This window comes from Suillus clintonianus, assembly GCF_016758775.1.
Source record: "Suillus clintonianus strain FC179 chromosome Unknown DEU56scaffold_42, whole genome shotgun sequence".
In the NCBI taxonomy this organism is placed as follows: Eukaryota; Fungi; Basidiomycota; class Agaricomycetes; order Boletales; family Suillaceae; genus Suillus; species Suillus clintonianus.
This window is the reverse complement of record NW_024539266.1, coordinates 38,826-65,796: the sequence shown is the minus strand read 5'-3', so window position 1 is coordinate 65,796 and position 26,971 is coordinate 38,826. Positions and strand designations below refer to the sequence as shown.

General features: G+C 48.4%; 10 protein-coding genes across 10 annotated transcripts; 8 read left to right on the top strand and 2 right to left on the bottom strand.

Moving 5' to 3' along the window:
• The first annotated feature begins 475 nt into the window (after positions 1 to 475).
• Positions 476 to 1,803, top strand: DEU56DRAFT_807477 (Triosephosphate isomerase). Its single transcript, XM_041353396.1, has 6 exons — positions 476 to 719; positions 772 to 895; positions 947 to 990; positions 1,036 to 1,234; positions 1,285 to 1,472; positions 1,523 to 1,803. Exons 1-6 carry the CDS (start codon positions 608 to 610, stop codon positions 1,615 to 1,617), a joined length of 762 nt encoding a protein of 253 aa, XP_041207722.1. The 5' UTR covers positions 476 to 607; the 3' UTR covers positions 1,618 to 1,803.
• Positions 1,804 to 9,438, top strand: DEU56DRAFT_888131 (uncharacterized protein). Its single transcript, XM_041356237.1, has 31 exons — positions 1,804 to 2,091; positions 2,144 to 2,371; positions 2,423 to 3,088; positions 3,138 to 3,366; positions 3,417 to 3,572; positions 3,623 to 4,063; positions 4,112 to 4,220; positions 4,269 to 4,600; positions 4,650 to 5,132; positions 5,182 to 5,426; positions 5,477 to 5,661; positions 5,715 to 5,849; positions 5,898 to 6,043; positions 6,095 to 6,220; positions 6,276 to 6,435; positions 6,491 to 6,547; positions 6,593 to 6,833; positions 6,880 to 6,952; positions 7,004 to 7,067; positions 7,122 to 7,238; positions 7,286 to 7,352; positions 7,397 to 7,431; positions 7,495 to 7,581; positions 7,645 to 7,771; positions 7,831 to 7,954; positions 8,002 to 8,061; positions 8,111 to 8,251; positions 8,305 to 8,477; positions 8,532 to 8,915; positions 8,961 to 9,268; positions 9,323 to 9,438. Exons 1-31 carry the CDS (start codon positions 1,906 to 1,908, stop codon positions 9,384 to 9,386), a joined length of 5,949 nt encoding a protein of 1,982 aa, XP_041207721.1. The 5' UTR covers positions 1,804 to 1,905; the 3' UTR covers positions 9,387 to 9,438.
• A 94-nt stretch (positions 9,439 to 9,532) lies between these two features.
• On the top strand, positions 9,533 to 10,178 carry DEU56DRAFT_395491 (uncharacterized protein). The gene is made up of 2 exons (XM_041346012.1): positions 9,533 to 9,861; positions 9,920 to 10,178. The coding sequence occupies exons 1-2, from the start codon at positions 9,591 to 9,593 to the stop codon at positions 10,024 to 10,026; spliced, it is 378 nt and encodes a 125-aa protein (XP_041207720.1). The 5' UTR covers positions 9,533 to 9,590; the 3' UTR covers positions 10,027 to 10,178.
• Positions 10,179 to 11,170: 992 nt separating this feature from the next.
• On the top strand, positions 11,171 to 11,719 carry DEU56DRAFT_693627 (uncharacterized protein; the record flags this gene model as incomplete). Its single annotated transcript, XM_041347182.1, has 1 exon — positions 11,171 to 11,719. A coding segment is annotated over one exon (549 nt), but the record flags the coding sequence as incomplete, so codon positions are not given.
• Positions 11,720 to 12,163: 444 nt separating this feature from the next.
• On the top strand, positions 12,164 to 13,734 carry DEU56DRAFT_700611 (uncharacterized protein; the record flags this gene model as incomplete). The annotated part of the gene is made up of 3 exons (XM_041347309.1): positions 12,164 to 12,425; positions 12,861 to 13,177; positions 13,240 to 13,734. Coding segments are annotated over 3 exons (1,074 nt in total), but the record flags the coding sequence as incomplete, so codon positions are not given.
• Positions 13,735 to 14,049: 315 nt separating this feature from the next.
• Positions 14,050 to 15,178, top strand: DEU56DRAFT_807468 (uncharacterized protein). The gene is made up of 4 exons (XM_041353395.1): positions 14,050 to 14,174; positions 14,232 to 14,302; positions 14,353 to 14,658; positions 14,711 to 15,178. Exons 1-4 carry the CDS (start codon positions 14,083 to 14,085, stop codon positions 14,860 to 14,862), a joined length of 621 nt encoding a protein of 206 aa, XP_041207717.1. The 5' UTR covers positions 14,050 to 14,082; the 3' UTR covers positions 14,863 to 15,178.
• DEU56DRAFT_395459 (amino acid/polyamine transporter I) lies at positions 14,829 to 17,588 on the bottom strand. The gene is made up of 16 exons (XM_041346011.1): positions 17,396 to 17,588; positions 17,180 to 17,347; positions 17,079 to 17,125; positions 16,968 to 17,022; positions 16,830 to 16,910; positions 16,712 to 16,778; positions 16,624 to 16,656; positions 16,482 to 16,572; positions 16,330 to 16,431; positions 16,188 to 16,279; positions 16,078 to 16,140; positions 15,959 to 16,029; positions 15,876 to 15,912; positions 15,672 to 15,819; positions 15,312 to 15,624; positions 14,829 to 15,257 (listed from the first exon to the last, which is right to left on the bottom strand). Exons 2-16 carry the CDS (start codon positions 17,294 to 17,296, stop codon positions 14,955 to 14,957), a joined length of 1,620 nt encoding a protein of 539 aa, XP_041207716.1. The 5' UTR covers positions 17,297 to 17,347; positions 17,396 to 17,588; the 3' UTR covers positions 14,829 to 14,954.
• A 1,712-nt stretch (positions 17,589 to 19,300) lies between these two features.
• On the top strand, positions 19,301 to 20,795 carry DEU56DRAFT_807462 (UbiA prenyltransferase family). Its single transcript, XM_041353394.1, has 4 exons — positions 19,301 to 19,599; positions 19,654 to 20,038; positions 20,108 to 20,427; positions 20,481 to 20,795. Exons 1-4 carry the CDS (start codon positions 19,498 to 19,500, stop codon positions 20,538 to 20,540), a joined length of 867 nt encoding a protein of 288 aa, XP_041207715.1. The 5' UTR covers positions 19,301 to 19,497; the 3' UTR covers positions 20,541 to 20,795.
• Positions 20,796 to 21,648: 853 nt separating this feature from the next.
• DEU56DRAFT_737906 (uncharacterized protein) lies at positions 21,649 to 22,165 on the top strand (the record flags this gene model as incomplete). The annotated part of the gene is made up of 2 exons (XM_041348620.1): positions 21,649 to 21,949; positions 21,999 to 22,165. 2 exons carry the CDS (start codon positions 21,649 to 21,651, stop codon positions 22,163 to 22,165), a joined length of 468 nt encoding a protein of 155 aa, XP_041207714.1.
• A 118-nt stretch (positions 22,166 to 22,283) lies between these two features.
• Positions 22,284 to 24,608, bottom strand: DEU56DRAFT_737964 (amino acid/polyamine transporter I; the record flags this gene model as incomplete). The annotated part of the gene is made up of 15 exons (XM_041348627.1): positions 22,284 to 22,583; positions 22,632 to 22,944; positions 22,992 to 23,139; positions 23,189 to 23,225; positions 23,272 to 23,342; positions 23,393 to 23,455; positions 23,503 to 23,594; positions 23,652 to 23,753; positions 23,802 to 23,892; positions 23,945 to 23,977; positions 24,033 to 24,099; positions 24,153 to 24,233; positions 24,292 to 24,346; positions 24,401 to 24,447; positions 24,501 to 24,608. The coding sequence occupies 15 exons, from the start codon at positions 24,606 to 24,608 to the stop codon at positions 22,284 to 22,286; spliced, it is 1,608 nt and encodes a 535-aa protein (XP_041207713.1).
• Between the last annotated feature and the right edge of the window lie 2,363 nt (positions 24,609 to 26,971).

Sequence of the window (26,971 nt, the reverse complement as noted above, 5' to 3'; positions counted from 1 at the left end):
CGGTGGCGTGATCCTGGTTTGATTCAACGAGTAAGGCGTGAATTGACTGTACGGAGTTATATATTCCCATAGTTCGTCGCATCAGGTGCAGACAGCAGTTGGGTACGAGGGTACTCCAGACGATATCGCAAGTATTGTTCCTACCTCGCGTCAGAGGATGCCAACTTTATAACTGGAAAGTTTCCGAGTCCAAGCCCATGTAGAAGTTTAGTGCTTATAGGATACCTAATGTTATTAGGGAAGAGCATAGGTGCACCAGCACTAGATTGGAATCTGGTCAATCCTTGGGTTTATTCTATTGACACAGATTTCTGCGGATGAAGGAATCTTCTTCGATTAGAAAGTTTGAGGCGATATGGTGGGAGACAAGTTGTAGTACTTCAAGTTGTACTGGTTTAAGGCTGAGTCACAGTGTGATCCCGTGACTCATCCGAAATCTATTGATCGTATGATCTCGTCGTATGATCGGCTTTAGCGTCGGACTCTCGATAAAGATTAGATATGGACTAGCCCGTACTGCCAACGCCGCTGTTCTCCTCTGCTCGACACCGTCGTCTCTGAATCTTGATCTTCTCTTTTCCACCTTATATCTCGACTTCCATTCGATATGCCTCGCCAGTTCTTCGTCGGTGGAAATTTCAAGATGAACCCTACCTCGCAGGGTCAATTGGATTCTATCATCAGTGTCCTTAACTCTGCTGATCTGGACAGCACGACTGGCGCGTATTTTTTTTTGTATTTACGAGACCTTCAGCTCACAGACTACTGTAGAGATCGTCGTTGCGCCTCCGTCGCTTTATCTCATCCCACTTAAACAGACGGTGCGACAGGAAATACAGCTCTCTGCTCAAAACTGCTTCTACAAAGAGTCGGGAGCATTTACTGGTGAAATCAGGTAAGTTGACAGAACGTCTGAGTTGGTTTAATCTTGAACTATTATCATTAGTCCTGCGCAACTTGTCGACTCCAATATCCCCTACGTGATTCTAGGTGAGTGGTTTATCAACTTGATAGATCTCAGTTAAATGCTTTCAGGCCACTCTGAACGCCGGTCCATTTTCCATGAAACGTCTGAAATCGTCGCCAAGAAGACTGTGGCTGCCTTGACTGCGACGTTGAAGGTCATCTTTTGCGTCGGCGAAACCCTTGAGGAGCGTGAAGCAGGCCTGACTACAGAAGTCGTTCAGAACCAGTTGCAGGCCGCTGTCAGTCATTTGCAGGTGACCGACTGGAGGTGCGAACTTGTATAATCGTGCTGTGCCGTGCTGATTGATAACGTTTCAGCTGTGTTGTGATCGCATACGAACCCGTGTGGGCGATTGGCACAGGCAAAGTTGCCACATCCGCTCAAGCACAGGAGGCTCACTTGAACATCCGCGCATTCCTCTCTCAGGCAGTGTCCCCTGCTGTAGCAGAGAATACCAGGATTATCTATGGAGGCAGTGTTACTGCTGCAAACTGCCAAGAGCTTTGTACGTCTACGGCAGAAGACCAAGAAGGAGATACTGACTCTCAGTTCCAGCTACTCAACCCGACGTAGATGGTTTCCTTGTCGGAGGAGCTTCATTGAAGCCAGAGTTTGTCAATATCATCAATGCGAGGAGGATTCAGGGGTGATGAGTCTCTCCAGTGTGCTTCTGTTTGATATACCAGGCAGAAATAGGCAATTATGCTACCTAGACTTTGCAAGGAAATAAGATCACATAGTGTATGAGTATTCGATAGGTTCGAGTCCGTCTCGAAACTTGTATTTGATGAATCGATCATGCATATATATGACGTAATGTCATTTTCCCAGCAAATTCGGCTCTCGCATGTACGTACTTGCACTATTCAACATACCCCCATCGTGATTCTCTAGGTTGTGTTCTACTGATTGGGACTTTGAACACAGTTCCCGTCGAGATGTTTCGGTCACTTCTTGCACCATGGCAAAGTCACGAGGAACACGCGCCCACTGCGCCTGCAATTAATATCACTAGCGGCAATACCCCAGATTCCAGCAACGGAAGTGAAAATGCGGCGCAACAATCCATGCGGGATATGGTGGAGGAACTGAAAGTAACAGAGAAAGTAGTCGCGAAGACGACTGTGAGCCCTGTGTCAATCTATGTTGTGGGACACCCATAATCGCATCTTGCAGCTCCTGCAACGGATTGCAGACCTCGTTCGTGAAGTACCTGAAACGAAAAACGCGTTTCGCAGTTCAGACGGATTTCTCTTACTCGTTCACGTGCTTTCTACACTGTCAACGAGGATCGGACGACGAGGATCCCAACAGACGCGTGATGTCATAACTTGTATCAAGTTGGCGTTCACGTTGGCCTCTGAGGCTTTGAAGGGACATGCAGCGAATCTTAAGTTCTTCGAGGTGCGTTTCTTGGCACCTGATGATAATGCTATCGTGACCTCGAAAACCAAGGAATTCATAGGCTACTCTTCGCTTTCTGATGCTGTGGACCTGCTGGTCTGCAATGTGTTGACTGCGGATGTGACCCTCGGGTGCTTGTTAGCTCTTTCTTTTGGTGATCTCTTCCTTGTGGAATTTTTCAGCTCATTACGAACAAATTTACCTGATACCGAGGCGATGCACATCCACTTCCTGGAATTCGCACCTGGTCTAGCCAGTATCAACCTTCCCGGAGCATTCAGTGTTCTTTGGAGCTTCGTTCTGCGAACCATCAACACGGACCCCGCCTTGAGGCTCATCGTTTACCGGCTTCTAGAACACTTGACACACAGCACGCATAGAAACCTCGCCGTCTTGAGCACGCAAAATGTCCTGCCGCACCTTTTCAGATCGTGGAAGGCTAATATGAGTAGCGCAGGAGATGACGATAAAGAGCACCGTATCCTAGCAAAGATTCTTCGCCATCTTTTCGAAATGGGTGCTAGTACCCAGGACTCGAGGGATTTACTGCAGTGCATTGGGAAGCAAGATGGATCTGTGGATATAGACATGTTGGAACTTCTGCGCTCAAGTGCGAAGTCGAGGTGGCCACAGCACTTCTCACTCAAAGGTTGTTCTGCACTTGCAATTTCGTCTACAGAAATGAAGGCTCTCCCTGCCCATGGGTTCACATTCATGGTGAGCTATCTGGTCTGCGGGATCGAAATCGTGTCTAAATCGTAGACAGGCTTGGATTTGGCTCGAAAGGATGCCTTCGGAGCCACACAAGTTGTTCAGCATATCTTTTGGGTCCAATGATGCCGTGGCTCTCTCTGTCGGTAGCAACGGGGCATTAGCCTTGCGATCACGCGCAGTTCAAAAAGTTGTAATGCTTCCAAAGTCGAAAGTGACAACTTCTCGATGGACTCACGTCACCCTTGTGCATCATCCACATAAATCATCACATCCTTCTGTTTGTACGTGGCTTAGATATGCTCCTGCAATCTTTTGACCGTCCGTGATGCAGGCTTGTTCATTGATGGCGTTTTAAGCGACTCATTCCAATGGTCATATCCAAAGTTCGATGAGGCGTCGCCTGCGACTTTCATGGTAGGAGATGACGTTGCCGCAGTTGAATCTAGCTGGTGTGTGGCTTCTGCCTACTTGCTTTCGATCGCGCTCGGTATGTTTTTTTCTACCAGCAAATAACATTAATTTCTTCAATACATGTAGATGACGACTTTCCGAGGTTTATACACCACCTGGGCCCCCGATATTCCGAGTCATTCCAAGATCAGACTCTCATCAGGTTCCTGACGTACGAAGCGTCGACGTCTTTGAACATGCATATCATAGCTCAAGGCGCAGCACTATCTGAGAATTCGCAACTCAAGAAGGCCATTCGCGGAGACTCGATCATTAGCGATTCATCGATTATATTTCGTGTCGTACCTCAACCGCACGATAAAAAGGACCAAATTGTAACTCGAGGCGATGTATTTACGGTATGCTGTCAGCCGCTGGACCTTGCTGTGTGGAGCATTGGCGGGGCGGCTCTCTTGCTGCGCCTAGTAGCACTTGCTCAAACGCCGCATGAGCTTTCCAAAGCATTGAATGTCTTTTCCGACTGTCTTCGCAACAGTTGGCAAAATTCTTATGACATGGAAAGCTTACGTGAGTACAGAATATGCGAGATCTTGACTGTAGTTGATTTTCGTATAGATGGTTATGATGTTCTTGCAAGCACGCTGAAAGCTCGGAGTCATCTCATAAATATGACCAGCTTTGAAATATTGTTTGAATTCCTCGGTTTAAATTTCCGCTCTCCAGAGTATACCTCCCTTCTGTCTTATTACGCAAGGCACTGACGCTTCATCAGTTTATCCACTGTTGTCAACACCATTGCTTACAGAGCTGTGGCACTCGACTTTGAGCTGTGGTCAAAAACCAGTGCCGACATCCAACGGGCTCATCTCGAACATTTCGCCTTCCTGTTGCGTGCCAGCAGATATAGAAAGTTCAACATCAAGATGCGATTGTCGAAGCTAGGCATCGTACGCAAGTTGTTGTTCGCCATCCAGTCAACTTGGTACCCACAAGAGTCTATACCGCTTGTTGTCAACGCGCTGGTACTTGTTGCGCAATCGTCTTTTACAGCGGAGGAAGCTATCAAACCAATTGTTTCTTACATAGCTGCCGCCCTTGCTGAAGGTGGGCTATCTTATATTCAAACCCTCTTCGTCTAATTGAATGTTCCCAGAATCTCGATCATCGTATTCATCGTCACCTAGATCATCAATGTCCCGTGGAGACTTGCTACGGTCTAGTACCAGAGATAAAGCCGATCAAGTCCTTGAAGCGCTTGTTTCCATGATGCGCATCCCTTCACTTCACTCTAAGCTTGCTGATACGCTTCCTATGCACCGAATTTGTTTACTGCTGCTTGGGAGTCATCCATCCTCACATACTGCCTGCCAGGTGCTTGGCATGCTCGGCCTCAGACTTAAGGCCTCTTCATCATCTGGCAAAAACTTCGAGTTGGCTAGTGGTTGGGATATTCTAAAGACTGTGTTACCTCCAGTCTGGGATCGAAATGTACATGATGCAGCTTTAGACATCCTGCCTGGGCGCCCTGGGGGCAATTCTAGCAATGACTCAGGATCCCCTCAGATGGTATCCGTATTTCTCTTTGCGTTGTATCAAGGACTGTCAGCCGGGAACAATAATGCTGAACCAGGTGAAGGTGGGCAATCTGTCTACTGCGTCGATGTTCCATTTCACTCTTCGTACAGCTCCCTCAAAAGATGCGATCATCTGGATTCTCGATGACTTGGCAAAGCTTCACGAGTCAAGCTCATCGTTCCGTCGCGTCTTCAGGTCCCAGAGCACTGTCCAGCTACTTCTTGACGGTCTCAATATATTCTCTCCTACGAGGCAGCCTCCCGGGGCCCTAGATGCCAAAATATCTGACAAGCTAACGCACTTCGGATTACTTGTAGCGATGGACAAGCACATCTCTACGTCTCAAAAACAACAGGTATTCCACCCGTTTGCCATATGATAACACCTCTCATATTGTCTGCACAGATACTTGATATTGTTCGCCCTGACACTCAGCCAAAAGGACGAACTGATCCTGTGGACACGTCTGTGTCACGACTCGGTCTTGTTCAAGCAGACACGGTCCGTAAAGCGTCTGCACGTCTTGAAGAATGGCGAAAGACGATTCTTGGTTCGGAGCGCAAACGTTTCAGGCAGACTTTATTAGACTTGTGCCTAAATGTCCATGTTATAGCACCCTTGGATATACTGACTGTTGATATAGGCAAGAAAAGCGACGTAGAATCACATCTTTCGAAGAAAGTGTGTCTGCATCAACAACCGAACGCGATATCTGGCCCCATACAGCTCGGAAACGCGTGTGGAAATTGGACGAGACTGAAGGACCGCACAGAGTTAGGTCAGTGAGCTTCTTGATGTCAAAGGCAAAACCAATGACATCGACCAGGAAAAAGATGGAAAACATCCTGGAGTTGCTTGTGCAGGAGTCGAACCACGAGGAAGTTTCATCAGCTTTCGATATGTCGTCGCCGTCCCAGTCAGAGCTTGCTTCTCCGAATACCGTGGTCGTTCCATCCTGGACAGACGAAGATGGTTCTTCGTTACTTTCGACGTTTTATCAACTTTGACTAACATTGTTTCCAGGCGATCATCAGCTCACTGAAGAGCTTACTGAGGACAAACTCAGGAGAGTGAGGTACCAACTCGAGCCTGGAGATGTCATTGAGGCTGTTAGCACTGTCTGCCGAATAGCCGGCGTTGACTCTTTTCGTAAGCAGTTAAATTGCTTCTATGCTCACTGGCTGTCTCAGTTGTCGATTCCCAGTTGGCATGTTGATCTTCGGGCGTACTCACGTGTATATGTTGGAGGGTCTCGTAGAGAACGGTGATGGTGAAGTTATTGACGCAGGTGATGCGCCAGAAGGATTGTTCCTTATATCCGGAAGTGCGGTAGACGTTCGGAACTTGCAGCGGGCTCAACGATGGTAGACAATGCTTGTCTGTTCTAGCTTTAGCGACACTGAATATCTTCTGTGACAGGTCACTGGAACAAGTATCAGGGTTCTCTGATAGGATGTTCCTTTTCCGGGACGTAGGGTGAGATCTGTCACTCACCACATGTCACTTTACTAACCCGGTCAGGCTCGAGATCTTCTTCAAAGATAGTCGCACACTGCTGGTTATTTTCCTTGATAGATCACGTCGCCAAACGGCTTCCCAGTTGCTCTCATCGATAGCCTTGAAAATGAGGGTGTTAGACCCAAGCCCAACACCTGGATCTATTTTACACAAATCGCTTTTGAGAAGCAGATCATCCACCAGTGCAGTGGAGAAAGAACTCCAAATGGCGCAACAGCAGTGGCAGAATAGAGAGCTAAGCAATGTGTGTGATGTCCCCATCTCTTATTCCAATACTTACTTTGAGCTAGTTTGGATATTTGAGCATTCTCAATCAACTGTCAGGACGTACCCCAAACGATGCAACTCAATACCCTGTTTTCCGTCAGTGATTGTCAACTCCTTTTTCACAAGGAAACTCATGGCGACTTTTAGCTTGGGTTCTCAATGATTACGTTTCAGAGGTGCTGGATCTTTCATCTCCTAATGTGTTTAGAGAGTGCGTTCGCATAACTCCTGAGTTCGTAGACTCCATGTTAACACAATGGTGCAGCCTCACTAAGCCTATGGGAGCTTTAACGGCTGAGCGTCGTGAGGCTGCGATAACTCGTTATTCTAACCTGAGCAGTGTTGACGAAAAACCATTCCACTACGGAACACACTTCAGCTCGTAAGTCTTTTATTTGCCCATATCCTTCTTCTTGACGCCGAGCACAGGTCGATGATCGTTTGCCACTTCAATATTCGCATACAGCCGTTTACCAATATGTTCAAGACGCTACAGGTATGTTCCGTTTGGTGCGGAGAAACACTCACTTATCCCCGCAGGGAGGAGACTGGGATTTGCCCGATAGGCTTTTCACGTGAGTCTTCAGTTTCAAGCGGGATGCTGGGGCATCGTGTGATCACTCGGATGTATACCTTAGCGATATAAGGAGAGCATATTCTTCGGCATCGCATGACGTCCGAGGGGATGTGCGTGAATTGATACCCGAGTTCTTTACTTGTCCAGAGTAAGCCCTCCGATTGCTCTGTATCCCGTTCAATTTGACAATAGACACCGTGTTCTGATTCAGATTCCTCGAGAATTCGTCAAATCTTGACTTCGGCATTTCTCAAACTACCGGAGAACGGGTTCACAATGTTAAACTGCCCGCGTGGGCGAAAGGAGACCCGCTCCTGTTTACTGTAATACATCGCCGTGTAAGTTTTACGATGGAAGATACATGTTTGATTAACGATCTATTTTGGCGCGTAAATAGGTCCTTGAGAGCCACTACGTCAGCGAGAATCTTCCTGCTTGGATAGACCTCATATGGGGATGCAAACAACGAGACGTGGATTCTGCGAACGTTTTTCACCCTCTCAGTTACGAAGGCGCAATTGGTAGGTTTATCTGCCGGAAATTACTCCCGATTGACAGGCATGTACAGATCTGGACAAGATTACCGATGATCTTGAGCGACAAGCTACTGTTGGAATCATCCATAATTGTGCGTTGATCCCAGTCACCTGAAGCAGAGTCACATAGTCGCATTACAGTCGGGCAGACCCCCAAGAAGCTTTTCACCTTGCCACATCCACCACGAAATCTTCAAGGGCTCCTGAGCCTTCCTGTCACTGCAGTTTGTGGTGTGCCCGAGGACGCACTTGCGTTAGCAAGAGATCCACAGCCTTTCAAGGGCAAGTTTTCTTTATTTCGATATCGACTCAAAAGTTTTAACTGTTTGACGCAGTCGTGCTGAATAGTGCTGTGTCGAATATTTCCGTCGACCTGTCTGATGGAAAAGATCATGGTGTGCGTCCATTGCCTTGTGGAGTGATCGATCTCCTTTCGCCTGGTCATGAACAAGTCGAATGGAGTCAGGATGCGAGCGATCGCTCACTGCGGTTGGTATCCCACGGAAGAGTACTCAATGTTTTTTGTTGACGAGAATGGTCTAAACTAATGTGGTCCCCGCAGGTTACACAAACCATTGAGCAGGTAGCACCCTTGTGTGCTGCCTTTGCAGACCAGGACACTTTAGTAACGGGTTCTGGTGATAACATCGTGCGTGTTTGGCGCGTCAATCAAGGTCAAGCGGCGCCTGCGGGGTTTGTTGGAGCGTCAGGACGGTATCGCAAGCATGGATCTTCAACACTGTCGATGACGCACCTCCTCAGAGGACATAGTCAACGTGTGGCGTGTATTGCAACATCGCGTACATGGTCCGTTATTGTTAGTGGCAGCGAGGACGGGAGTGCCATCATTTGGGACTTGAATAGAGGGTCTTACCGGCATTCAATCTGGCATTGCAATGAAAACCTGAGAGCAGAAGTATATCTATCTGCCATCAACGAGTCTACGGTACGTAGTCTATTCAGGAACCTGACCCAACTGACAAGTTGATAGGGATACATCGCCACTTGTTCCGCTTCCCATTTAATGCTGCACACAATCAACGCGAAACCAATTACCAGACTCAACACTGTGCGCGCGCCAATTACGTCTCTCGCGTTCCATGAACGTGAATACTCGCATTTGGATATCCTTGCCACGGGCCACAATGATGGTTCAATCACACTATGGACATGGAACGCAGACGGGACTTCAGCCGGGATGCAAGCGCAATGGGAGTTTGTTGAAGTTCGTCGGATGGATTCTGGGGAGGGAGCATCTAATATTGCTTTGGGATCTGTTACTGCGCTTAAGTTCATTGGGTATGCGGACAGTTTACACTTGAGAGAGTTTACTGACGGAGGTTTTTCTACTAGTGAACGCCTTTGTGCTGGTTATGCTTCTGGGTTGACCTATATGTGGACCATTTCTAGTAAATAACAATTGTATCCGCTTTGCAGACTGGATCCAGAGATGATAAATTATGACACTGCGTATCTGAAAGATCAGGGATAAATACTGACATTAATATTGTTACCGCACCACAGTTCCCGATTTTCTGCTTATGTAATCACCAATTGCTTTCTTGAGCTTTCACCGACACCCTCTTCAACAATTTTGATGGTTTTGTACCGTGCTTGAATCATGTCTACTGAAGGGGAATCCCCAACAGGGGAGTTGTCCGAGTTCGAGACGCAATTTGAGCCTCGGTCTAATGATGACGATGCTCTGTGGGAAGTCCTAGAAATTGTTGCTGAGCGGGGTAAGAAGTATCGGGTTAGGTGGGCAGGTAATGATCCCAAGACCGGGAGACCGTGGCCGTTGGACTGGGTACCCAAGCACGACTGCACGGATCACCTGGTAGAAGAGTGGAAGAGGAAAAAGGCAGAGAAGGGACGTCGATCGAGGAAGAATCGTGAGTTCTATCGTAGCAGCAATTCTGGCACGTATCATTCCTTCTGCTAGGTGGTCAGAAAACTGCTACACGCGCCTCGACGACTTCGAAGGTTTCTACGAATTCTACCTCCCGAAAATCGCGCTCTCTGGCGGAAGAAAGTGTCCCTATCTCAACAGACTATGATGACCCTCCCCGTGCTCAACCGTCAACCTCGAAAGCCCAGTCCTCAAAGCGTAAACACGCAGATATTGCTAAGGACTTATCAGATCCAAGTGACTCAGCGGACCCTTCAGAACCGGAACATCCAAGGAAGAAGAAGAAGAAACTTGCTATTGTTGAACGAACAACGAAGTTGAAGCGCAAGGTCGCGCATCATACCCCCGCTGGCCTTGATCAATTTATCGAATCAGATGCAGATGATGCATCACGGGGAGTAGGTGAAGGAATTCCAGTCACCAAAGTTGGCCCATCTACTAGAAAACGTCCCATGCCCAAGCCCAAGGGCGACCCCCTCTCATCTGCACCTGATCATCGTCGGATCATAACCACCACGAATCCCCCAAAGCCCGAACAATCCAGTGGCCAAAGCCGAAATGGGCAATCTGTTTTGAAGAACCAACACGATGTCATTGACTTGTTATCTACAGACGAGTCTGACTTTATACCCAAATCGAAAAAGCCACCTATCTCTCGCTTCGCTGACGGGAAGACAAGCTCAAAGACTGTGCCACAAGAAACTGCCGTCAAACATGTCAAGGCTCAATCCTCACTCAGGCCGCTCATTTCTTCTCCCACAATACTTCATCCCAGAAAACCACCTTCAGTTTCTCCCCCTCCTTTGCGACGCCAACCATCATTATCTCCTGGTGCCCGAGCTCGGTTAGAGATATTCGACTGCATGATGGGCATCGACTCGGATAAAGGCGGCGTAGATCCTTATGCGAATATGGGCGAGAACGCAGACTACGGTGCTGCAGACCCTCATGACCCACGTCTTAGTCCGCCTCCCAAGTTTCCAACAACCCCACCCACGACTACTACTATGGCAGGTCGCAATAAACCTTCCGGAGACTCACCGTTTTCTGGGATTGTCCCGGAGACAGAGTCATCGCAGTCCCAGCCTTCACTTCCCAACGCCATTGCAAATGGGAAGCATACTGATGAGCCTCCGCCACCCAAGCAACCCTCTCGCCCGGGATCTACTTCAGGGAGGCCCCAGTCAGCATTAGCCTTGCCTACCACTGCTGTTTTGCGTTCGTCCAAGTCACACCCGCACGTTGGTCACATTGCTTCAAGTAATGAAGTACCACTTCGTCCACGGAAATCGCCCACAGCACCTATTCCACGCATTTCTCCTCATACCTTCCGTAAGGCGGTTCAATCGCTCACTATCAAACCCGATAACGAGCCTCCGACGAGCTCTATTGAAAGCTTCCCATCTCCGCGGAAAGATAAGGGAAAGCAACGATACTCTGGTGCTGACGAACGTTCAAGCGATGAAGAGCTTGTCTCAGGCGTCACAGATACGCAATTGAAAGCCAGAGGGAAGGCACTGTATGAGCAAGCTCTGAGGAAGAAGGAGCTTCTCCAAGTTACCGATAAACCACCCAAGAAAACTATCAATGGCCTCGCACGATCACGGACCATGACAAGCAACGGTAAACAGTCGGGACCGGACGCTCACCCATTGACGTCTGGCAAGGGGGCTCATGAAGGAGACTTGGAAAGCGTCCAGGAGATGGAGGACGCGTACGTTGACCTCAACGGAGGGAATAGCACGACTATCGACACTTTCACACAAAGTGGGCCCCAAGACAAAGAGGCTCAACGTGTCCTTCTTCGCGAGGAGGACGAAGAATGTACGCAGGAGGCCTTGCTCAGTGGGAATCCAGCGCTTCTGGAGGCAGATGTTGTGGAGAAATCTGAAGCCGGACGGCAGGCGCTAGTAATGGGTGATACAGAGATGGGCAATCAGAATGACGATGTTGAGGTTTGTCGCTAATCTATTTTGTTACCTCGCGCCTCATTTCATTTAGCCTTCCCTTATACCTGCCGAGCCAAGCGGAAGTAACCACGGATCAAACCAGCCTTCCCAACATATAGATGACTTACAAGTCGACAGTATGATCGTCAACCCGAGTCAGGATCAACGGCCAGGCAGGGATGATGAAGACTTCGATACGTCAAATATTGACTTAAACAGTTCACCAACACGGAGCGTACCGCAGCATGATGTGCGTACTCCATTACAGCTCGACTTTATCAATAGACTAACTAATCTATTTACCTTTTTACACAGAGTGACGTGACTATGGGACGGCTCAATCATGCACTCTCCGCCTTGCACAAGAAGTCCGATGAGATTCAAGCGTTGCAAAGTGCATTGACACTCGAGCGCGAGAAAACTTCAAAGCTCGAAGCCGAGGTCAAGGCTGCCAGGCAGTCTCCAAGCATGACTACTCGGGAAGTAATTGCATCAAGCGCAGAACCCGTAGGGGCAATGCAGGCCAAATCGGCCATTTCCGAGCTTGCCGACGTGAGCGCAAAGTGGAACCAAGAGCGCAAAGTTTGGGAAGCCGAGCGTCGTAAATTGGAAGAGAAAATCGCAACGTGGACCACTGAGCGAGATCGCTTTGAAGCCAACGCGCTCGCGGCTGACGAGCTTAGAGCGTCTTGGGATGCGGACCGGGCAACTTTTCGGCAAGAACGCGAGCTATGGGAAAATGAACGCAAGAAATTAGATCTCCAAGTGACCGAAACGCTTAGGGAGCGAATCAAATGGTCAGAGGAGCGTGATCATCTTGCAGCCCAGATCAAATCATTGACGGAGACTGGCGGCACCTTCGAAGCGGAGCGAGCTCAATGGGAAGAAGAAAAAACAGTTATCATGGCGGAGCGTGTTGCATGGGTGTCAGAACGGGAGAGCTGGGCACAGCAACAAACAGCAAGTGCCCGAGAACGCGCTTTGTGGGATGTTCATCGTGAAGCCATGGAGCTGCAAAGTGCCAAATGGGAAGCCGATCGTGCTGAATGGGTATGTGAGAAGAAACTTTGGGAATCTGAGCGGGAAAAGTGGTCTACAGAGTGCGCTACCATGGTCGAGGCGCGCGAGGCACTTGTTACAGACGTGACGAGACTAAATACCTCTTTGGACGCCATGACTCGCTCCAAGGGTCTGGCTGAGAAGGACCGCGACTTTTTCCGTGATCAATATGCACAGGCTTCTGGTTTCGTGAACGACACTAGAGCAGAGAATGCTGAGCTGGAGCAGAAGGCCAAGATTGCAGAAGGTCAGGCTCGCGATGGAGTTGCTCTGATCAAGAGCATGTTCGAGGTAATTTCATATTGTTGTGTTTGGTCGCTCTCCTCACAGCTTTTTGATCTGTTATGACACAGAATCAAATCAAGGCGCTGCAAGAAGATGTCGATCGATGGAGGGGTGTTTCCGCCCTTCTTCAGGAGAAAGACCGGCGAACAAATGATCTTATCAGACGCCGTGCTGCCGAGCAACCCGAGCTTGCAGAACGATGCCGGCAACTGGAGCGTCAAGTCGCTTCGTTGCATGCTAACCTCATCGAGCTTGAACGTGTTCATCAGAAGTCTTCCGTGGAGCGCGACCAGATTCAAGATCTGAAAGAATCCGAACTGCGAAAGCAAAATCAGATGCCGGATCTCCAATCGGTGCAACTATCATATGCCGAGCTTGAACCAGGTGAAATCATAGAGCTAAACGGTCTTTCGGATCCAGATACCAGCTCCTTGAGCCAGGAGGATGTTTTAGGAGCTGATGTCAGCCTGGAGGAAGCCGAGGAGGATGAGTGTGGGCTGTATCCCTGTAGATGGAAAACCGGCGCCGATATAATCGATCAATGCCAGCAGTCCTTCGACTGCAGAGAGGTAGGTTCAGCTCTCTACATCTATTTGCTAGGTACTCAATGCCAGTATAGGATCTGGATAGGCACATGCATGATCACCATTATCGCCTTCAACTCGGAGGAGGCGGTCATGTTTGAGTAATGTCCGGATCTTATTTTTCACTGGCTGTCATGCGGATCTGCATTCTGATCTTAACTGCAACACATTGATGTTTTGGGACTCTTGGCAAGTCACGGGTGATACTTCGCGTGACTTCTCATTACGCCCGGACCAAGGAGCTGATTCACTTACTTAACTCAGAAGTGATCATAACATTTATAACTGTCCCGCACTGTACCCACTACCACCCCACTCTCTTATCATATGGCGTCTAAGATTTTACTGCTCGGCTCGCTCTTTCTGACATTTGCGTTCTCGGTTGTGGGGTGGTCGGTTGTGATCAATGCTCTTGTGAAGTGAGTGAAGACTGTAACTTCCACAAGATTTGACTGAATTGAAGTGTACCGATGAAGATCCAACCAAGAAAGCTCATATGTTAAGAGCGTAGTACCTGATGGCACTATCGTGGATATCAACTATCATGGTAAGGTGCTTGTTAGCCACATAGTGGGCTTCTTTAACACTCGTCTCGAGATATCTACTCGGTTTGCTCTGTCATCGCGGCAGCCTGTGCACTTCTGACAACCCTCTCCCTCGTCTCAACAATCTCTCAATTATTATCGATTGGGAGAAAACGGAGGCTTTTGTACCTCCAAGCATATCTCATGTTGTTTGGTGCCTTATGGCTTCTGGCTACTGTCATCGCGTGTGATGTTCTCTTCGCCACTCGGTCAACCAAGATCACAGCAACTCTTGATGGATTCGCGCTACCCCAAAGCGACATTCAGCAGATGGAGCAAGAGATTGGTGTTTCACCTGAATACAGAAAGAAGTGGTACCGTGCGTATAGTCTAGGTATGATATCAAGTTTCCTTGCTAACTAATTTCAAAGTGAGACTCTGCGCGATCCTTCCCTGGTTCGCCGTCCTTTTCGCAACACTCAGTGGACTATTGATTCACAAGGCCGCTCGGAACACCGATGACTATGGGGGCATGGAGGCAACAGAGTCAGAGAAGATTGCACGAACCTCGGATGTGCAATAGGTCTGGATGGCCATTCATTTGAAATTGACTGCCTATCGTCCGTTGAAATATAACTGTTGTACTATACTAGCGCTTCACGACGCACGAATGACTCATTCATCCGCTACTGACACAGAGAGTTCTGTATCACGATTTTCCTTCCTCTCCAATATCAAACCCTCATTTGTATATCCACTTTTGATGGCGGGTGCGAGGTTGGATACAGGTCCGTTGAACCAGTGCACACCTCCAAATACCGGGCAGTAATACCAGAAAACGGCAAGCGACATATACCCTCCAAGGACCACGACTGTATAGTTCATCTCCTGCGCATTCGTTTGCGGAGTGGAAGGGAAGAAGAAAACGATGATCATGAGGACCATCCAAGATACAGCAATGGCAGCGACGGGAAAGCTCTGCGCGGGAAATTAAGCTCATGAATACCGTGTCATCACTACAGATAGACTGACCAGTCTCCCAAGATTAAATGGGCCGGGTTTAAAATTGTTCTTGAAAACGAAGCGGGTCGCGATCGGCGTGATGTAGGAAACGTATGATGCGGTGACAGCGATAGTGAATACCGCATCAATAGCCTGAGTGCTCACGAACGCCAGCAATCCGATTGCCAGAACAAGGACGGCGTCAAACCAGACTGTATTGACCGGTGTTCCTGTATAGCTATTGATGCGGTACAAGTATTGTGAGAATGGGAGGGCTCCATCACGAGCAAACGCAAAGGTCTGGCGAGAGCCGACTAGGAGACAGCTCGATCCCATCATGTACCTGTTTTGTGATCAGGCTGTGAACGCGTTGCATACCAGTAGACCTACTGCGCTAGAATAACGAGACACCAGAGAGCCAGGGCCCCCCTCTGGCCGAGCGAATTGTACAAGATCTGCGCCATGGGCTGGCCTATGGGACTATTCAAGATGCTGCTGAGATCGGCGCCCATGCAAAAGGCAAGGGAAATGTTGATTCCTAGATGTTAAAACAACTTCAAGATCGGAGTGGTATTTGTGCATCATTCCACATACCCCAACCCAGAATGGCCGACATGGCAATGGAACTGATCTAGCTGGGGTAAGCTGAACAATTACTCACTTTAAGTGTTACTTACAATTGCCCATGGTATCGCAGTGGCGGCATTTGAGGCCTCCTCGCTCATATGCACACTAGAATCATAACCCCCTGGTGGGTTGGGAACGTGAGCTGACATTCAGGAGATGATGATCTAACCTATTGTATAAAGGGGAGCCATTAAGCTCAAAATGAATGCGAAAACAGATGGCCAGCCGTCCACTACAACTCGTCATGAGCTTTGATTGCAACTGGCAGACAATACATACAGTTCGTGAAGTCCCCTAGCACAAAACTCGCACTGTTTCGGTATTTCGATGGTGTTACGATCGGAAGCGCAATGATGACTATGAAGCAGAGGCTATATGAAGGATTTGAATCAACGATCAGGGAGGAATATTTAATACTCACCATACATTCAGGAAGATGTATAGTCTCTGCAGTCTTGCCAAGAATTTGGTACCAAGGCTAACCAGGACGGCATGTGACAACACCAAAGCTGCGTACACACCGCTGGCGACAAAATTATAAGGAATGTGAGGTTGGGAAGAGGACTGACTCACTAGAGCTGTTCGTTGGTGGTCGTATACGCCTGGTCGGAGGCGATACTGAGTGCTGCCATAATTTGAATTGCGCAAGCCCAGTCTACAGAAGCTAGCCTCACGCCATCAGAAGCAGACTGTCAAAGAATGAAAATCATGTTACCAACTACCGTGATAGACTGTATGGTATTCGAATCTACGGGTGTCAGCACGGGTTGCATATCATATCAAAACACAAACGAGAGACTTACAGCCAACCATCCATGCCAGAAAATTGCGACACCGTGGAGAAGCAAGTGAGAAAGTCCAATAATATAGCTGTAATGTGTTGAGTGAAATCTGAAACAATGACATTTGTTTATAACATACACCGCCGGAAGTAGGCGCTGCCGATGCGAGCTCTGCTATCGCCAACCCAATGCACATGATAAAAACGCTGGCAATCGCCCACTGCACAGAGAGAGTAAGTAATTTACGAAACAGTACTCCTTGCAGATGGATGCTTACACCCCAGACCATCGCGAGAGGCCCACCATTTGGGACGGTATAAAAGAGCACAGAACTGAATAGCAGTTTTATCAATAAACAAGTTATGCTTGGGTCACAGCGGCAGCTTACGCTATAGATGGGAGCAGTCCTATATAGCTGAATGCAACTCCAAACACCTGTACAGCTGTTTGATTATGCGTATACTTGAGTGAGTCTGGTGCCAAGCCCACCTCTAGTGGAGTAAATGCCCTGCGAAACTCCTGCTTGTATCCTAACCTGGCAAGAATTGCCTCGTCCGAGCTCGGTTGCAAGTGCAACTTGGAAGTTGCATGAGTCCTCGTGGCCATACGTTGTAAGTTGCCAAGGAGAATTTTTGAATGAGCCGAAGTGGGGTTTACCTATCAACTTGTAAGTTATACGTAACGCCGGGTATGATGGCATGAAACCTATGCGGCATAAGTATGGATGCTGTTCGGCTCAGATCGAGTTGTATTACTGTACAACAATGACCTGAAGTGCTGATCAGCGGTTACCAACCTCTGCGCAAAATACCGACCGACGACAGAAGTGTCGCATAAAGGAGATGGCAGACCTGCCATTAGCCTAAGTGACTCAATTGCAGTACGCACTGGCAGTACAAAATCTCTAAGAGTGTGTCATGCAGTGGCTGTGTTTTTGCGATTTAGGGGCTTTACCGATTTGGCGACAAGTACTATACGTACTACGTATGGACGTGAAACGATTTTGGGTACAAACTAAAACCAACGCCTGTTCAACGTTGCGCACCCTCATGATATCTCGAGACTTTTGGCGAGTCGACCAACTTTCGGAAAACTTCTTCGCCACAATCTGGTTTCCACATTGTCGTCGTCAAGTCCTAGTAAGGTCAAAATATTTGACAAGGCTTGTCAGCTGAAGTACTGGTGTAGTACCACCGTGTGCGCCGTGGACCGCTCGTGCCTTCTCTGTACGAATTGACGGATCTATTCCATGCTCTTCCGTAAAGTCACCACGACTCCTCGGTCCAGTGCACCTCCAATGGTTCAACTATCCCCAGCCCGTCCACAAATCCATGGACAGTGCTTGATCACCTTGTGGTCGTCTGAATAGATACCACCATCAGAATTCGTCCCCACTTTCAGCTTCGCAACCCTTCGATGTTCGAACGCCAAACCAAAGGTGAACCGACAGTCCCGAACGGCGTCTCAGAGAACACGTTCGGTTTGGCGTTTAACAAAATCGCTGAACCGAAGGCGATGTCCGGTCGTATTTGCTGATATTTCTGGTGAACCGGACTGAACCGGATTTTGACAACACAGTCCTACTTTGTGCCCTGCGGGCATGATACTGCATTTCCCGATGCGGCCCATTGAAGGTGTTTCTTGTGCACAGAGGTCAGATTGTCTGACACAGTCATACCGGCGAAAATTCATCCATAGACTTCAGCATTGGCCTACGAAATTTGGACCCTGTTGCCGTTCGTTAATAAGTCAGCGAAGAACACAGGAACTATGCCAGCAGGTACGTACTTGCCTGGCGTTGAAAATGAGAGGCGAGATTGATAGTAGCGTGTATTTCTAGCCACATATCAAAATAACGCATGATGTTGGCTGTAAGTAGTTGACATAATTTGCCCTCAAATAGTCTGCAGTGCTTATTACTTTTGGTAGGGTAGCACTTAAACTCTTACCGGCATACTGGCACTTCCTGCCAGTGCGACTGGTCTTGTCCCGCAGTGGAGACGCGGCCTGGTCTCAGTTTAAGCGAAGTTAGACATAATTTCAGGTACGAAAAATCTTCCGCTCACCACCGATAACTACAATCCAGTACCCGAGTGGCGCCACTACGCGAAATCATAGCCGCCTAGACCTCCCACACAGGGTCTAGGCTACGCATGCCAATTCCGGTAGATTTCACTTGATCAAAACCCATTCGAGGCTATCCTGGACAACCTTATCAGCATCTGAATCAATCCATCAATTGCGTTTGAACGCTTGGTGCAGCTTATTGGCAAACCTCGAGTGGAGAAGGACAGCGAAGACTAGCCTGTAGGCGACTCGCAACTCAAAGTAACGTATTGCAGCCCCTGCGGGAGAGCAAGTTTGATACGAATGACAGCTTTTTGCACCTCCAGGCCAGACGGCTATTTACTGTCTCCAATCATATGACAGCGACAGTCTGCTATAATGCAAACGTGAACTACGATGCTCGGCCAAACTGTTTACTATGATTTGATTCCTGTGCCTCTCCTTTGATATGATCAGCTGCAAATCAGCTGCAAATATCTCCTCATTTGTACTTGGAGCGCAATTGGGCAATTACACCAGTGCTTATCGGCTTACAACCCACATGTGCGTAGGTTTAATTCGGGAATCCTCTCGTATTGCCGGAAGATGTGCATATTGGGTTCGCAGGGCCGCCATAGAATGAATATTGTGCCGATTGGTGGACCTCCTTGAGTGTATGCCGTAACAGCTACTTCGTTCCATCACATCCCGCGCTATTTAATCGCGAGCTACTGGCTCGAAAATAAGCAAACAATCAGATCATGTTGTCCCAAGCCCTAGATAGCGGTCGCCGTATCAGCGGGCACATCAAGACATTATTTTTGTTCACGAAGTCCGACGTCGTTGCGGTTCTGATACCTATCGTGCGTGCCCCTACATGCTGCCTGTATGTTGCTCAACAAGACTTTGAGCATTAGACTTTGGCTTCTTTCGCAGCTGCTCGCCATCCCGACGTAACTCGCATTCCAGACATCATCATATGGATATGGCTACACGTCCTAAAACATGATATATATAACCAGATGCAGGATCCAGAGGAGGACAAGAAAAACAAGCCTCATCGCCCTCTCGCTGCTGGTCGTATAAGTGCTCAAAATGCGGCAGATGTGCGCTGGCTGCTAGTGCCAATTTGTCTGATCTTGTCTGCAATGCATGGCAGCCAGGCTCTCGCCTGTAGCGTTTGTGCGGAAGTCCTCAGCATCTGGTATAACGAGTTTGGTGGCGATAAGACTGCACTTTCGAAGAGCCTATTGACGGCTATGGCATACACAATTCTTGATCTAGGCGCAACGGTCGTGGGAGGTACGTAGGTTGTGCCAGAGGCTCTAAGCAAGCTTTGTCGTTGACTGGGATTTTTATTTTTATAATCAGGGTCCAGCATTGATAGCGTCGGGGCACGTGCACATGTCTTCAGTTTTGTGGTGTTTGCTACGACGATTCATGCACAAGATTTCAAGGATGAAGAGGGAGATCGCTTGACAGGAAGACGCACTCTTGTCACTCTGTTCCCTACCTTTGCACGCATGTCCATGATGATTGGCATCCCCCTTTGGTCACTCTGCCTGAGCAGACTCTGGAAGGTGGATTTCATCTGTTCTGTTGCATTTATAGCGTACGGAGCCGTTGTCGGGGTGAGATTCATGGTTTGTAGGACTGCGAGTGCTCATAAACAATCGTGCAAATTGTACAGCGTCAGTGATTTCTTTGAGACTCGAAAATTCTACACACTGACGCATACCTGTAGCTCTGGTTTACCCTTGTGCACTTACTCCCTGGCTACTGGCGATTTTTCTACAGCACTTGAACTGGAAGCCCCAGTGTGTTAGGCGTAACAAGCGCCTCGCTGTGACTCGTTATTCGTTTCCTTTCGCGATCACTTACTGCGCATAGTAGGCTACGGAGAAGTTACCACCACATTCCGAAATATCCAGGGACAAATTCTCGAGACTAGAGATTGACAAGAGGGGACAAATTTTGCTGTGTTATTGATATCGATTCAGTATGATAAATATTACGTAATGGTACAGTATGCTATAATGAATTTATACAGTCACGTGAATGAATCAGCCCGACGCGTCTATTGCCAGCCTCCAGGTGCTCGCCCAATGCCCGTTGAATTGACTGGATCTTTGACAACAGCTCTTCCAAGTCAGGCCCCAACAGCTGTCTCAACCTCCAGTTTCCAGCTGAGAATTTCATGGGTGAGCTTACTACTTCATCCATGAGGTCATCCTCTCCACTCACCCTATGAAGCGCGTACTAGTACAGGCTCTCACAGCTCGGGTTCCCAGAGACGAACATCGTCTCCTTACGCATTACAGCATCGACATAGAAATGAGAAGAGGGATAGTCAGCGTTGTCATCGCCAGGCTGCTACCGACGAGACTCAGGTTCATGGGAGCTACGAAGCTCCGTATCACAAGGGGAAGGGGTATACAGCAAGCCTGAACGAAGAGGAGCACGGGAAGGATCAAGAGCTAATTCCTAGTGTCTATATGCAACAGGAAGTAGCAGAGAACACGGAAGGTCTCGGTCAGTTCTCGGATATATTTGACCCTATGGGACTTGATGTCCCCAAAGCATTGATGGAGGACACAACCGTAAACCCACTCCATCAGCGACAGCCGGCGGTAAGTCCTGTGCAACCCTCCAGCGCTCTTGTTTTATATGCGGCGAGTCAGGAAACGCCAGTAAACCTCGCCAAGCTGCACCCATCTCTTCCTGACCGCCCAGTGGAACTACCTCCACGAACTCTTCTTGAACGCCCAGTGGAACTACCTACACGAACTCTTCTTGAACGCCCAATGGAACTGCCTCCACGAACTCTTCTTGAACGCCCAATGGAACTACCTCCACGAACTCTTCCTAAACGCCCAGTGAAACTACCTACACGAACTCTTCCTGAACGCCCAATGGAACTACCTCCACGAACTCTTCCTGAACGCCCAGTGGAACTACCTCCACGACCTCTTCCTGACCGCCCAGTGGAACTACCTCCACGAACTCTTTTGACTACCAAAGCATCAGCACTGCGCGCAACACCACTTTCAACCTCTGATAACGATGCAACGTGCCGACTCACGCGCCAACTTTGGGATACTCGGAGGGAACTGACTGCCTTACAAGCGCGCGAAACCGACCTCATAGCTTCATTGCGCCGCTTAGACGCTCCTCGTCATATCCTCGAATTTGGGCAAGCGCAAAGATCCTCAGGTGACTATTTTCAAGCTGCATTCTGCCTTCGTTTAATATGACAACGCAGAGCTTGAAGTGCGTCTCGCTGAAGTGGGAAATGAACTGCAGCGAGAAAGATATAAGCGCCTTCAAGCTGAGCGAGGTCTCAATGAGATTGAGATTGAGAATAGGGCTCCGTTTGTTGTTCCAGCTCTGTTTCAGGCGTTCCTAAAGATTTCCGAGATGAACAGATAAACTGCCAACGCTGCGTATTTCTGAAGGTTTAGGGTGACTGCAGACTAAAGCGGGCATGACCATGTTACAATAGATACCACAGCACTTGCCCAACAATAACATCGAATACCATCAGGGACTACACTTTTACATCCACAATCAATACATCTGCGCCTTGCTCTTTCCCCGTCTTCTCTGACGCCGAGTCCTCATCTTGCTTGTTGTCGGCTGATACTAGATTTGATACGGGTCCATTGAACCAGTGCACTCCTCCGTATACCGGGCAGTAATACCAGAAAACAGCGAGGGACATGAAACCACCTAGGACGACCACCGTGTAGTTCATCTCTTGCACAGTAGTATGCGGGGTTGCGGGAAAGAAGAAAACGATATTCATGAAGACCATCCACGACACAGCGATTGCTGCGACGGGAAAACTCTGCAAGAGACATGAGTATGAGACCACATCAATTGATTTCTGACCCACAAATTTCCCAAGATTAAATGGACCTGGCTTGAAATTATTCTTGAAAACGAATCGGGTTGTGATCGGTGTGATATAAGATATGTATGACGAAGTGACTGCGAGAGTGAACATCGCGTTGATAGCTTGTGAACTCGCGAACGCCAGAAGACCGATTGCAAGAGCGAGCAAGGCATCGAGCCAAACAGTATTGACCGGCGTTCTTGTATAGCTATTGATGCGGTAAAAGTATCGCGAGAACGGTAGGCCGCCGTCGCGAGCAAATGCGAACGTCTGGCGGGAACCGACAAGAAGACAGCTCGATCCCATCATGTACCTGTTTATCTTTTAGAGTACGGAGAGACTAATACCTGGAGAACGCACTGCGCCACAATAACGAGAGACCATAGGACTAACGCTCCTTTCTGCCCAAAAGAGTTGTAAAAGATCTGTGCCATAGGTTGACCAATCGGGCTGTTCAAGATGCCCTCGAGATCAGTGCCCATGCAAAATGCAAGGGAGACGTTGATGCCTAGAAGCTGTTAAATCCACAACATTGTGTTCGACAGCGTGACACCCACCCCAACCAAGGGCTGCAGATACTGCAATTGAGCCGACCTGCTTGCATTAGTTTAAGATCTACAGTGTTTCTAGTGCTACTCACAATAGCCCATGGTATGGCGGTAGTGGCATTGGATGCCTCCTCACTTATGTGGACGCTTGAATCATACCCTCCTAGTGTTGAATTGTCACATAAAATGCGAGCAGCAAGGGATAAGCCAAACCTATCGTCCAAAGAGGTGCCAATAGACTCAATATGAACGCAAATCCAGATGGCCAACCGTCCACTAACAGCATTTGTGAGATATAGATGGCAATGTCAGATGAAACATACAGTTAGTAAAGTCCCCAAGTGCAAAGCTAGCGCTGTTTCTGTATTCTGATGGCGTTGCGATTGGAAGCGCGATGATGACCACGAAGCAGAGGCTGCATCAGGTAGTGAGCTTAAGGCAACTATTGTGAAGACGGATATACAACACCCACCACACATTCAGGAAGATGTATAGTCTTTGAAGTCTTGCCAGGATTTGCGTCCCGAGGCTCACAAGGACAGCATGGGATAACACCAACGCTGCGAATATACCACTGCGGTGGATCAGGGTACCTACACTTTGACGGGGCCGAGCAACTCACTAGATCTGCCCATTGGTTGCCACGTATACCTGATTAGATGCGATGCTGACTGCGGCTGTGATTTGGATCGCGCATGCCCAATCCACTGAGGCTATTTTGTGAATAAATAAGCAGTTTTTTCACGATACAATGACATTATTCACCAAGTGCTGCGATAGATGTGATCGTATTAGCATCTGCATGATGGAACACGTCAGCGATGGGAGTTTGAAACAAAATAATCATACTCACATCCAACTATCCACGAGAGAAAATTCCGGCAACGAGGGGAGGCAAGCGAATGGGTCCAGTAATACAACTGGATATATGTGAGAGGTTGTGTCAACATCGGCAACATGATTAAGGACATACTCCGCCCGAGGTTGGTGCTGCAGACGCAAGTTCCGCCATGGCCAACCCGATACACATAATAAAGGCGCTGGCAAACAGCCACTGTATAATAGAATGGGTGCTACAGGATTTAAGATTCATTTGATATGTGAAGGCTTACACCCCAAACCATCGCAAGAGGACCGCCGTTCGGCATGGCATTGAAGAGTACCGACCTTGACAACATTGTATTAGTAAACAATTCGTCTCGATGAGATGGTGTAGCGTACGCAATAGAAGGAAGGAGCCCCACGATACTGAACGCGACACCAAAGACCTGTGTAAGGGTATTGTCAAGTGTGTCCGAGGCTCTGGTGAGGGAGAACCCACTTCTAATGGAGTAAATTCCCTCTGAAACTCCTGCTTGTATCCCAACCTGGCAAGAATTGTTTCATCCCTGGTGTGCCCTGAGTGCGAATCCGAACTTGCAAAAGCCATTATGAGTGTCACTTCTAATATGACTGGCAAGGACGCTCAAACCAGCGATACAGTCTAACCATAAAGCTGAATATAAATACTGGATCTGACCTTATCTGGCGCCAGTGAGATAAGCGTAAGAAGAAGGCTCTAGTAGCGGACATTACTTATCGCTCAAAGTTACACGACCTTAAAGAGGATGCAAGCCCATATGGGAGCAGGTAGTGGCGGACCTTTTTGGGCCCAGCGAATGTATGGATGAGGAGTGAGAGGGGGTACTGCTGACTACAATCTTCGGCCAGCATAGTCATATCAGGCAGGAGAGTGACGTAGGTTGAGTTCCTGGCTTGACCTGCAATTGTCTGAATTCTGATTGTGCGGAACAGAGAAGGATCTTGAACCCGCCATTGCCGTGGGAACTTGAAGCTTGTGTCCACCGTTGGGCTCGTAACCAAGGCCCCCCAAAAAATTGAAGCTTCTAGTGTTTGAATTTCAGTATGGCTTCTTTCATTCATGTCGTGAGGCTATGTGTGCGACTCACCTCATGTGACATCGCTGCAAAAGGGCGTGATCACTATTGATAGTTCTATACGCCATGTGACGCCGCTGTCAAGGTATGATTGAAAACATGTCAGAGATCCATTATTCCAGCTACAATATAGTCTAGCATCCTGACGTCCAAGGGGTTGTCCATGGCGAACGATTAACCTCGAGTCTCGCTAGTGTTGCGGAGACCCGGGCCCTAACTAATCATCGACAGCGGATCATCCTCTGCAAAGTCAGGCAGCCCGAGGTCTACGACGAACAAGCGGGAATATCTGCCAAGTAAGCCTTGCCGAAGAGAATTGAATCAACCTGTCTTCCATAGAGATGAGCAGGTCTTAAGCCCGCCCGCCTTGAATCATAGTTGGAATATATCTCCCGGTATTGACTACACCTCGGTCTGAATTCCAGATATTGAACGAAAGGCAACGAGTTCAAGTAAGAATGGACGCAAGGTGATCGATAGGATATCTTTGTGGGTGACCATTTCACCTTGCACGACAACAGGGCTGACTCGAATCCGAATTAGGTATTGGAGGGGCGCGTCCGCCCACACCGGTAGTAGTAGGTGAAATGAACTAGCCACCTCGTAAAACTGCTGCATGGTGCAGCGATTCAGGTCTGTCGCACAAAATAGGAATGAGACGCATATGTTGAAGGCCAAAACGTATTTGTGGATCGTCACGGTCCCGATTTAAGATATTGCTGCTAGAAGAATACCGCTACCAGCAACGTCGTCAAGGGAAGCATAATGATATTATGGATTGCTTGAATGAGTGAGTCACGATCCATATGTGCATGAGCAGGAAGAACGCGTCGCAAAAATTATAATTCAAACTCAGTTTGACCAGTGACTTATCTCACTTGCTGAATCATCATCGGGTGGACTTCGGCCCAGATGTCCATTGTCGGTGTGACACTGTTCTTCGAAGTTACATGTCATGCCTATATGCACACGAACCGGGCTCTGAGCGCTGAGCCTCAGGCAAATTGGCGCGACGGTCCATCAAAATCTCCTGTTACATTCAAACTTGATTCAAACCCCACATAATAATTTTGCGGGTGGCAGGGTGCATCGATAGGCATCGATATCCATAATTGTGTCACGGTGAGAAGAAGAAGGAACGACTATCTTCATTGTGTTTGGTCTGCCCACAGGAGGCTACCTGGTCATGTTCGGCCCTGGCTAGAAGACAACAAGGATCCCCGAAAAAACCTGAAGCTTTGAATGCTTAAATTTCGGTATGGCTTCTTTCATTCAAACCGTGTGTGGGGCCGCGTTTATGCCGTTTTGCTAATTGGACGCACTTGAGTTTGCGGGGTCCTAGTTGTGATACCACTTGGTACAGCCTTTCTTATACATGTTCGCACAGCATCGATGATAACGCAACGATATATATCCCCCAGATAGTACGCCCCTCGTCAACTTCAAATTTTGCTATTGACCATATAACTCTCTGTCTAGATCACTGCGACATGCCAAGGCCTAGGATGCTTGATGTAGCAAGAAACGCCTATCTCACTTTGAGAGGGAGGTTCACACCTGCGCAGACGCAAGAGCAAGTTGAGCAACTGGTGCCAGAACACTTGGCTGTGGTGGCGCTGGCGCACTTGACAATGCAAGGACACTCAAATAAAGTGTGGGCGGTGGCATTCTTCCAAGATAGTCGACGGGTCGTCACTGGCTCATGGGACCACACCTTGCGCATTTGGGATTTGCAGAAAGGTCGAAGAGTATCGGGAGGGATACTCGTGGGACATGAGGACTGGGTGCAATCAGTTGCCGTGTCCCCAGATGATAGGCTAATTGCGAGTTGTGGAAATGATGCCACCATCATCGT

What these genes read in the sequence shown, in the direction of transcription:
- DEU56DRAFT_807462 (XM_041353394.1), top strand. Translation starts at nt 19,498, where the DNA reads ATGTTGTCCCAAGCCCTAGATAGCGGTCGCCGTATCAGCGGGCACATC. An exon ending in AGGCGCAACGGTCGTGGGAG is followed by an intron (nt 20,039 to 20,107) that starts GTACGTAGGTTG and finishes TTTTATAATCAG; the next exon opens with GGTCCAGCATTGATAGCGTC. An exon ending in AATCGTGCAAATTGTACAGC is followed by an intron (nt 20,428 to 20,480) that starts GTCAGTGATTTC and finishes GCATACCTGTAG; the next exon opens with CTCTGGTTTACCCTTGTGCA.
- DEU56DRAFT_888131 (XM_041356237.1), top strand. Translation starts at nt 1,906, where the DNA reads ATGTTTCGGTCACTTCTTGCACCATGGCAAAGTCACGAGGAACACGCG. An exon ending in AGAATAGAGAGCTAAGCAAT is followed by an intron (nt 6,834 to 6,879) that starts GTGTGTGATGTC and finishes ACTTTGAGCTAG; the next exon opens with TTTGGATATTTGAGCATTCT. An exon ending in ATATGTTCAAGACGCTACAG is followed by an intron (nt 7,353 to 7,396) that starts GTATGTTCCGTT and finishes TTATCCCCGCAG; the next exon opens with GGAGGAGACTGGGATTTGCC.
- DEU56DRAFT_395459 (XM_041346011.1), bottom strand. Translation starts at nt 17,296, where the DNA reads ATGGCCACGAGGACTCATGCAACTTCCAAGTTGCACTTGCAACCGAGC. An exon ending in GGGCATTTACTCCACTAGAG is followed by an intron (nt 17,126 to 17,179) that starts GTGGGCTTGGCA and finishes ACAGCTGTACAG; the next exon opens with GTGTTTGGAGTTGCATTCAG. An exon ending in GGACTGCTCCCATCTATAGC is followed by an intron (nt 17,023 to 17,078) that starts GTAAGCTGCCGC and finishes ACTGCTATTCAG; the next exon opens with TTCTGTGCTCTTTTATACCG.
- DEU56DRAFT_807468 (XM_041353395.1), top strand. Translation starts at nt 14,083, where the DNA reads ATGGCGTCTAAGATTTTACTGCTCGGCTCGCTCTTTCTGACATTTGCG. An exon ending in GTGATCAATGCTCTTGTGAA is followed by an intron (nt 14,175 to 14,231) that starts GTGAGTGAAGAC and finishes GTACCGATGAAG; the next exon opens with ATCCAACCAAGAAAGCTCAT. An exon ending in CGTGGATATCAACTATCATG is followed by an intron (nt 14,303 to 14,352) that starts GTAAGGTGCTTG and finishes ACTCGTCTCGAG; the next exon opens with ATATCTACTCGGTTTGCTCT.
- DEU56DRAFT_395491 (XM_041346012.1), top strand. Translation starts at nt 9,591, where the DNA reads ATGTCTACTGAAGGGGAATCCCCAACAGGGGAGTTGTCCGAGTTCGAG. An exon ending in ACGTCGATCGAGGAAGAATC is followed by an intron (nt 9,862 to 9,919) that starts GTGAGTTCTATC and finishes CTAGGTGGTCAG; the next exon opens with AAAACTGCTACACGCGCCTC.
- DEU56DRAFT_807477 (XM_041353396.1), top strand. Translation starts at nt 608, where the DNA reads ATGCCTCGCCAGTTCTTCGTCGGTGGAAATTTCAAGATGAACCCTACC. An exon ending in TATCCCCTACGTGATTCTAG is followed by an intron (nt 991 to 1,035) that starts GTGAGTGGTTTA and finishes AAATGCTTTCAG; the next exon opens with GCCACTCTGAACGCCGGTCC. An exon ending in TTGCAGGTGACCGACTGGAG is followed by an intron (nt 1,235 to 1,284) that starts GTGCGAACTTGT and finishes ATAACGTTTCAG; the next exon opens with CTGTGTTGTGATCGCATACG.